This window comes from Mesitornis unicolor, unplaced genomic scaffold (genome assembly GCF_000695765.1).
Source record: "Mesitornis unicolor isolate BGI_N332 unplaced genomic scaffold, ASM69576v1 scaffold1040, whole genome shotgun sequence".
Classification (NCBI taxonomy): domain Eukaryota; kingdom Metazoa; phylum Chordata; class Aves; order Mesitornithiformes; family Mesitornithidae; genus Mesitornis; species Mesitornis unicolor.
Genome location: NW_010156072.1, coordinates 39527 through 49663, shown reverse-complemented (window position 1 = coordinate 49663; position 10137 = coordinate 39527). Strand labels below are relative to the sequence as shown.

At 41.8% G+C, this 10137-nt stretch overlaps 1 protein-coding gene across 1 annotated transcript in view; it reads right to left on the bottom strand.

Annotated features, from left to right (window-relative positions):
- Positions 1 to 314: 314 nt before the first annotated feature.
- Positions 315 to 10137, bottom strand: part of TMEM26 (transmembrane protein 26) — a 14478-nt gene continuing 4655 nt past the window's right edge. Inside the window, exons 3-6 of the mRNA XM_010194564.1 lie at positions 5448 to 5561; positions 4698 to 4918; positions 3649 to 3725; positions 315 to 730 (exon numbers count right to left, since the gene is read on the bottom strand). Of these exons, the coding sequence (XP_010192866.1) occupies positions 315 to 730; positions 3649 to 3725; positions 4698 to 4918; positions 5448 to 5561 (828 nt within the window). The remainder of the gene's footprint in view (positions 731 to 3648; positions 3726 to 4697; positions 4919 to 5447; positions 5562 to 10137) is intronic.

The following is a 10137-nucleotide window of genomic DNA, read 5'->3' as shown; positions in this document are numbered from 1 at the left end:
CACCACCACCAAAGGTAACAACCAACTTTGTTAGTGTGCCAAACCCTTCTTGATACTATAAACTACAGCTACAAAATCCCTGTGGATAATATAATAGGGAACTAGTCGAAACCCAGCGTACAAAAGGATACAAAAATGTCCCATTTCTATGACTTTGCTTCAGGAATTTCTCCTACAATTCAGAAGAAATTATTATCTCTTTGTGGAAGAGGTGACTTAGGCGCTCACTCAAGGTGTATTTCATTATAGAAATAGGCTAAGCCCTTCTGAAGAATCTGTGGTAAATGCAACCTCTTTCAAGTCAGTAACTGTGCTCACTGATCTTTTGATGGAGCTTGGGATTCCTCTTTAGAAGGAAAAGCAGCAACCTCTTTCATTTCGGTATCTTGGTCAGCGATAGCATGAGTACGAGCTTCATAAGGCTCACATGGGCAACAGCCAACTTCTCCTTTCCTGCTCCTCTGCAGAATAGTAGCCCGAAAGTCTAACGTTATCACTGCCAGACGATACAATTGTAGAGTCACAACTAAGATATTCTTAGCTGTAAAAAACACCAGCATCTGATTGAATATTCTGAAGTGGCCCATCAGGATTGAACGCACAATGAAGAAGGGACCATCCTGGATGAAAAGGCTGACTCCAATATTCCACAGTTCTGCACTGTACCTGCACAGCAGCAGGCTGGGGATCCGCCTAGTTGACGCAGTTGGTTTGCAGCCAATGTGCTGTACTGGAAATAAAACACAGTGACGTTAAAACAACTCTCTAAAATCGAGCTAGGATTGGCCTAAAGGGCAGTTACAATCCTGGGTACCCTGGATTATAAATGCATTTGACTGTGAACAATTCAACATAAATAATATCCCCTTTCTGGAACACATTAAGCTCAAATTAAGCAGGTACTTACATAGTCTGCTGAACAGGACCAAAAACCGCTTCCCCTTTTCTATCCCACAAAGCTGTCAGTATTTAAACACTTAAAACAAGAAGCAGAAGTAGATCACCTAATCCTTCTGTAACCAGTTCCCCAGACACTTTTTCTGTTAAATCAACATGCTAGGCTAATATGTGTCTTTAAGAAACAAAACAAAACATAACATTCTGGATGGGATCAGCCTGAGCTGTAGCACTTCAATTTGTTCCAGGCTGTCTAAGATTCTGCTTTTAAAATATTCACCAGATAGCCACTGCATTTTTCATGTGTCATAGTAAGAATAAGTCACAGAATCACAGAACGTTAGGGATTGGAAGGGACCTCCAAAGCTCATCCAGTCCAATCCCCCTGCCGGAGCAGGAACACCCAGATGAGGTTACACAGGAAGGCATCCAGGCGGGTTTTGAATGTCTGCAGAGAAGGAGACTCCACAACCTCTCTGGGCAGCCTGGTCCAGGGCTCTGTTACCCTCACTGAGAAGAAGTTTCTTCTCAAATTTCAGTGGAACCTCCTGTGTTCCAGTTTGTGTCCGTTACCCCTTGTCCTATCATTGTTTGTCACCGAGAAGAGCCTGGCTCCATCCTCGTGACACTCACCCTTTAAATATTTATAAACATGAATGAGGTCTCCCCTCAGTCTCCTCTTCTGCAAACTAAAGAGCCCCAGCTCCCTCAGCCGCTCCTCATCAGGGAGATGCTCCACTCCCTCAATCATCTTTGTAGCCCTACGCTGGACTCTCTCCAGCAGTTCCCTGTCCTTCTTGAACTGAGGGGCCCAGAACTGGACGCAATATTCCAGATGCGGTCTCACCAGGGCAGAGTAGAGGGGTAGGAGAACCTCTCTCGACCTAAGTCATGTCAGTGCAGGGGAATATTGAGCATTGTAGATAGGAAGAAACTCTGGTTGCTGCCTGCTGTATAAGACTTGAGCACAGGTACTCATTTTTAACCTTCTGGGTATGAAATTGTATGCAACTGTTGGAACTTGCGTGGCTGTGTTACCCTTGGCTGTAAAAGTGGTGGTGGGCTAGAATGCTCTTTGTGGCATGGTGTCTAGAGAAGGATCATCGGAAGGGTTTGTGTGGGGTAACTATGGCTGCCTATTAGGAAAAAAGCATGTAGCTTAACAAACCTGTCTCTCAGGGAATGGGATTTCATTAGTTTAAGATAAAAACAACATAGCTACTTGCAATGCAGTAACAACCACCAAACATTTCAGTGTAGAAAAAGGATTCTATTGTTGGAGTCAACGCTGGGAAAAAAACAAGATGAGACTTGAGTGGAAAATGAGTTGTAGAATGTAGACATTTGCTGAATCCATTAGGCAAAGCTTCAGCAGCAGCTAATTTTTTTAATATGTTTTTTATGCCCTAGCTGTTTAACAGTCCTAAATGCATTGCTGTAGTTCAATAATAAATGCCTGCAAACTTCTATTTTAGATCATGTTTGATGTGTGAGTAAACATACTGATGCTTAAATAAAAAGTACTATCTGTGCAACTGTACAGAACTATCTAAAATAAACAGTACCCATACTAAATTTCAGGGCAATGTCATTTCAATAACTTAATTTTTAACTGGTAAATGTAATTAAATAAGTGGAAAAGCAACAGTCAGAGAAAAAAATCCACAGTACAACAGGTTACTTCACTTAAATTCAAACAGTGCTTAAACTACCAGAGCATTAATTTGCTTGGGTAGTGGTGACAGGTATGGTTTGGGGTTTTGGAGGGTTTGGTTTTTGTGGGGTTTTTTTAAGCCTGAGTGCATCTTAAAATATATTTCACCAGTAACAGGAATTTTAGCTGTAATAAATCTGAAATGTGGTGCCATCAGTTTTTTCAGGAGGTGATCTGCTGAGCTGAAATGCTGAAATATTTTCATAACTTCAGTGTTGAAAACAAAGCCTCGTGCTGTCGGTGAAGAAAAGGCTAATGAAAAATTCCTGGAAGCATTTTTTAATTTTATTCATCATTTATTATTTAATCAGCGTGTCTACCTAGTCATCAATTTTATAAAAGGTGTTAGTGAGAATAACACATTTTTGGACTGGTATAGTTGACTTGCAAACTTGGAGTGACTGGAGGCCAAAATGGTTGGACAGATGATGATTGAGGCAGCTTTCACTATTCTACTTGGACACAGAGAAGCCCTTTCTGCATGGGGGCAAATACCAGCCTTAGCTGGCTGAATGTTGGGCCTTTTTGTTTAAGACACAGGTGCAACGTACCAATATTACATGGACCTTTAGGTTCCCTGTGAATAGGTAATTTCTCCTGTGCTAACCATTTCTGTGCTGTGCTGTGCATTTCAGGGCTGTGCTGTCCCCTGTGGTTAACGATAGCCTATCTCTCCACAGTGTGCAGTAACCTACCCAGATTGGTGCCACAATATAATCCAAAATCAGATCTAACTGGAGAGCTCACATAGTGAACTTTAAGGCAGTAACACGCAACCGGAGCAGATACAATATTGCAGTGCCATTTCTTTTTTTTCTGGAAGTAGAGAGTTTTACCTGGGAGTTCAGAGGTTAGCCAGAAATGAGTGTTTCCTCAAAAGAAACCACAATGGGCTTTCTTCAAAAACCATCACTGTCGCATGAATTGCTCTTCACCAGAAGCCCTTGGTACAGCATGTAGCACGTGCGCCGCCACAAGATATGCCAGCAAAACTTAAAGCATTTGTTCTTTCGTCTTGTCTATGTGCAAATACTAACCTGCAAGATCAAGTGGAAACTGTAACATACTCCAGGTCCATACAGCAAGAATTGCGTTTATGAGAGCATAATTCTTCCTATGGGAGGGGAAAAAAGTGTCATTTAAAGGGTGGTTGAGCTAAACAGTGATTAATGCACACTCCTGAGATGCAATACTAAGGAAAACAGAGGCACCTTTTGATATAGAATTTTTGCTGTTCAGGCTACATGTTACAGCTGTGTAATCACACTAAATATCTGATGCTAATGTTATAATGATAAGCATGTGGAAATCCTCTGTGGCTCAAAGAGGAGATGTCTTTACTCTTGTAGTGATTACATTCCTTGCAAGCCTGAATCTTCTCTGCCAAGCGGGAAGGGCCTCACTTCCTGCTGCAAAACCCATTCTTTGATATTAAAAAAAAAAAGTACATCTGTAAAAGAAGATGAACCTCTCCTGTGATTCTGTTTCTTTATGATGGATGTTCACAGCTCATCCCTCAGTGCTGCGAGGGGGAGATGGGCTTACTTTTTCTGGGAGAGATCAGTGTGTTGAAAATTCACACCAGACTGTGCCATTCCCTTTCGTCTTATCTTTGAACACTTTGTCATTCTATCATGAAGAAAGTACGCATGAGAAAACCAAAGAAGCAACTTGGATAATGAATCACTAAAGCAAACTCTAGTTGCTTCCTTGCTAGTCTAAAACAATTCATTAACCTGAAAGAGGCTTACTGCGTACCCAGCATTTCAGCTCCCGTGGCTGTAAAAACTGGTGCTGCATGGCAGTTATGCTCATTGTTTGGCTCTTTGTACCTGTTTATGGTGATGGATGCAAAACGCTTCTCTGCTGGCAACATATGAGTAATCCCTAACAAAGCTCATAGGACTGTTAGGTCTTCCACTGAGGGAAAGGTGAGAGTAGGAAAACAGAGCCCTTGAACGTACCCTTCTGTTAACTGTAGGAAATACAGTTCCACTAGTCTGAACACCACAGATTGCATGAACAAATCTTCAAACAAAAATATCTTGCACTATGCAAATTATTTATGTCAGCAAGTAGTCCTTACCGAACATCTTCGATGTCCAAGGTTTCACTTGCAAATTCAAGTGTATCTGCTGCGGTTCCCACAAACATGAGAAGCAGCTGAGATAACTGATCCCGAGTGATTTCAACTCCAATGGGGAGAAGCCATCTCCCAACTACTAGTAGCAAGAGAAAAGTCTGGTGGAGAGCCAACGTCCATACAGTCTCACAGATTGTGGAGAGCTGATTCACAAAGACTTTGGCCTATTAAAAAGACAACGACAATAACATACTGTAACTTCAGGAGACTGACATAATAGGTACATTCAGAGGCTCTATTCCTCCTTGAGCCAGCTCTTTTTCTCCTTCACATTACATTAGAACAAATCATTTCTATGTGGCAGGCATAATTTGAAAAAGGCACATTAATACAAATTTGGGGTAATTAATAGCAAAGCTTTTTCTGAGTACTGCTCCTCCTGTTCTTATTTTTCAGTTGAGCATTAACCTTTGCAGATCCATCATCCAGATACTTTTTAAATTCAGTTACTGAGATATGGAAGAGAGGAGTAGGAAAGTGTCTTCACGCAGAGACTTTTCCTACCAACAGTTAGTATGCAGCATGCTATAGGCCACTTTTACAATATGGTTTTCTGAAATTATTTTTTATTTTTCCTTTTTTTTTTTTAGTTTTAATCACTGTGTGAGGAGCTTGCCCAAACAGACACAACAGTCCTCTCTAATTGCTTGAATATGATAAGATCTCTATTAGGAACAGGAAAAGGTGTCCCACCGTCTGAATGATGTGGTGATCTGTTCCCTCACTTCCATGACTGCTGTCTCTGGATTGATTGAAGTCTTGGTTGCTGACATTCACCTGAACTGCTCCAGGCTCATTACCACAGTACTGTTGTGAACAAAAACATCACACATGTGTAAACTTCCCACACAGGGACCAGATGTGCACTGTGGCTGAAAGACTCCTGTTTTGCTGAACTGCAGAGGGCTTATTTGTGAAAGTCAGTAGATGTTTACGAAGGTACATGCTCACTCTGAATGAAATTCCCCTCATGTTCCAAAGGGAGGAATTCCTTTCATGAGGAGTGATGTGTTGGTAGGTCCCTGAGAAGGTGTAGTACTGTACTACAGAAGAGGATGTAAACTGAAAAGCTGATGGAGCAGGTGACACATTTGTGGTGTTAAGACCACACTCTTTGCATGCCATCTGCCTGCAGCTCTCCTGAACAGGCTACTGGGTTTCCTACATAGTCTTTATCTGGCTAAGACAGTAAAATAGGGTAAAAATTGCTCATGGTCAGTCTGCTGTTTTATGTTCACAGTCAGGCTCTATATTGACATTTTTTCTCAAAATATCTGCTTCTCATCTCTGCTCTCCAGGAGAAGTTCTCTAAAAATGCCATGATTTCATTCTTCTGTATGACTTCCCTCAAGGCTGAAAGGAATAGTTGGGGTAGCATGTTTGGGTTGTATTCTGTGCTTCACACCCCCTCCCCACCCAGCTGTGTCTTATTCTGCAAGGAAATTCATAATATGAGAGGTGAGATTCAGGAATAATTAAGAAAAATGTGCCTGTGTTGTTGCCTACCTCTGCAGAGCAGAAAAACACGTATTTTCACTTTACCCAGTACTCTGGGAAATCGAATGTTGGATAAAACACTGCTACTTCAACGACAGTGAACCAGTGGTGGGACTGTGTCCCATCTGAGGTCTGCAGCATTGCACTGCCCTTCTACCTTTGCCCCCAAGGCTGGCCCCAGAACAACTGCGGTAAGGTTCTAAAATCTGTCCTCGTATCAACCCCTTAACATCTCTCTTCATTGTAATAAAAAAGGGATAATTAGAAAAACAAACCATGCTGTTATTAAAGACTTTTATGGTGTTTTATTTGTGCCAGAGAACACCAGATCATTTGCATTTCACCACTGGGCCCCCCACCATTTTATTTCACAGGAGTGATTTTCTGCAACAATCGGAATGTGTTCTAGTGCATACTGAGTAGCTGTGTTCAGCATAATGCCCTCCAATATAAAGGCAACATTTTCCAGCAAATCTCACATCCTAGCAAAATTTTAGATTCCACTTTGATACTTTCTGTGGTCTCCATTAATGTTGCCCAGTGTTTGGGTAAATGCTGCCTCTTGCCTGACCTTGTCATAGATAAATGTAGCAACTTCCTGTGGTCTGAAAAATCTGGAAAAAAGAGTCAGTGTTTGTTGCTTTTATAGTTGATGGTAAAGGCTCTTAAACTGAATGCTTGCCTTATTTGGATAGTGGGTGTGAAGAGCATTGGAAAATTGACACCCAGATACAGGGAACATGAGATTTCTACTTGGAGGAGGGAAGTCTAAAGTTCTGAACACGGAGATGGTGAGACAGAGGGGTTGGTACTATGCCAGCTATAGCCTTGTGGGGTGACTCTCCTTGGGTTAGCCCTTCAACTAGAGGAGAGAGACAGAACAGCTTGCCCAGAGGATGTTTCAGAAGTGAAACTTCACTGGGGCTCTGGAGAAGCCTTTTTATCTGTTGTTTGTAGAAAAAGTCTAAAGCCTATGGAGACCAGCCCCCAAGGTCAAAGTCAGCCTTTCTGAGTAACCCCCGCAGGCAGCATGACACAGTTGGCTGAGGAGACCATGGCCTAAAAATATGGCATAACTGGGGTAGCCACCCCAGCATATTAAGGAGTATCTACCTTGTAACAGGTAGCCTGGCTAGGGCAAAGGGATTACTAACTTGTGCTAGAGGAGGAAGGCTAATTCACCTTCACAGCCTCTGGTTTGTCACTAAATCTGCATTTGAGCCCACTCCTCTGGCCTTTTGCCTGGTTTGGCAGGGGTAAGAGGAATGGAGGCATGAACTTGAGTTAAACCTCACATCAGAGGTTGGGATTTTTTTTGTTTGTTTTTTAAAGCCCTGTTGCTCAGGGAGGACTTTGCCAAATTTGAGGCAAGACCCATGTAGGGCAGTCTGCTGCATTTGCTGTATGTGTAAGGTTGGGGCAAAAAAAAAGGTGCAAATCCCTTCCCAAACACTGTCTGAAGGACAGGAGTGAAGTGGGTGGTAGCAAGGTGTATAGGTGCCTCTCAGCAGGTGCTATGGCTCTCCCTGTGTCAACAATACAGAGCAGATGGCTCTCAAGGCTCCAGAGCTGCTGGTCCATTTAACCTGCACACAGAGCAGAGGAGCCATGGGAGTGAGCAGCTCACACTACTGGGGGGAGGTGAAGGAAAGCATCACACGGATCCCATGTGGCTTGCAAGGGGGCCCTTTTAAATTCTGAGTGAATGGCACTCCTCAGGGCCAGGTCCATATCTCTTCTCAACTGCATGCAGGCAGGAAATGGAAAACTGCATCTGCAAAGCCAGTCATTTAAGTGGACTCCTGATTTTTAATTTGAGTATATTCATATCTTGTTTTCGTTTGTTTCTCTCTGAATATTTATTAAGTGGTGATTGTGGTGGTGATTCACTTGAAAGTTTGGAGAAGAGCCTTTATTTTCATCATGTATGTGCATGTAAATAGGACTGCTGGTACCAGGCATATTTGCCTCACCCATTATGTATGTGCAGTGACTTAATGGGAATGTGACGAGGAAAAAGTGAATACTAAGTTTCACGGGCAGTTGATAAATGTCGTCTACTTCTTTACTGCTAGAGCCCAGTTACTCCTAAATACTGAGACTGTGTGCATAGCTTTTTATTTTTCTACTGTGCAAAAATAAAACAGGAAGAAACTGTATACATTTTGCATAAATTCTAGCTTGGTTTACTTCCTTCGTTTCTTCTGAGGTGAAGCTTACATTCCTCTGATTTATAAAATATCTCATCAAAACAGAAACTGTGTTGCATGACATGATGATGTCCTATTGTAGGGCCTGTGAAGAGCTCACTGTCAGTGCCTGAGGAACTCCCAAAACACTGAACTATTTAGCAAATTTCTACTTGCATACCACTCAAAATCCATTATTCCCAAATAAAAACGAGGTTAGCTAAAAATTTTTTGCAATGGGTCCAGCACTGAGATAGTAAAATTGATGCTTGAATGCCAGGGTTGAGTATCCTCAGTCCTGGTAACGTGTGTGGGGGCTGGCAGCCTGAGTACGCTGTGGAAGAAGCCAGCCCTTCCCTGGAGTGGGCCCTCTGCCAAGCAACAGGTACCACGCTGGCCCTCTGCAATTCCAGCCTTGATTGCTGGAAACAGCGCTGCTGTCCCTATAGCAACATGTGTGATGTCAGAAATTCAGAGCAACCATGACTGCTTGGTTTTGCTCATATAGAAAAGCTGAAACAGAACAGGGACAAAAGATTGCTTAAGCTGTTTTCCAAATTGAGGAAGATAATGGGTATGGGAGGGAAGAAATTGTGAACAAGAGTGATACACTGGAATTTTAGCAGGTAAGAGAATCCCACCTCAGAATAAGGCTGAGGGAGTGGTCAGTAGTATTGACTATTTCCTTAAAATAAGTTAAGGTGGTTAAAAGTGATTGCAAGGTTTACCAAGTATTTACATTATTACTGACTGGGAACCCTACGTCGACTACAGCACTTGTAGTCAGGTAAGTCCTGCAGAAGGTGGTCAGTTACTGCTTTCTGTGGCAGTGATGCACCAGGCATCTGAAAAGGTAACAGAGGTATTTGTTTATCTGAGATTTTATACATTATGAAAAAAGAATGTTTGCTTTTTCAATGGATTAAATGGTTTTAATTGTTTCCACTCTGTTTTGCAGACAGCAACTTTTTTGACTCAATACAGTTCAATGTACTTTATAGTCTCTCCCCAAATTGTATTTAATCACCAATTACTTCACCACAAAGCAACACTTTCTATGCAGTCAGTATTTCACTGTGGATATATGAATGGTATTACTCATGTCCAGTTCTGCAGTACTGAGAGAGGCAGAACTGCCTCTGCCTTCAGAAGAGACTGTATATTAGCATATGCCTTAAATAACAGCACCAAAACAAGCATTTGATGTTTCCTTTTAGAGATTAAACATGAGAACAAAATTCTACTGCCTTAAAGACCACAAACTGTTTTCATGATGTGGACCTGGCAACTGCACAATTACCCACTCTGTTAGTATTTTAATAAGGAAAATCCCAGCAATACTTTAGCACTGGAAGTAGTATCAGTCTAGGTGCTCGTTTGACAGTTATTGTTAGGAGGGCTGCTCCCCTTCTGGAGGTATTGGGTTTTAATCTATTAGATTGTGTTTCTAGAATTCTCTGTCTTATCTCTCGAGGTATAAACTAAGCTGTTAATGTGATATACTCTCTCTTTAATTCACAGTAGCAGTATATCAATAAGAACAAAGTATGCCATGTTCTAACATCATTTTGGGAAATAAACTGCTGCCTTTGACTACAGAATTAGCCTGTTTCTTGAACCAGATTTAACTATGACAAATGTTCTCAATATCCACATTACCTGTCTGTGACTGTTTAAGGAGATTTGGCAAAACAAGA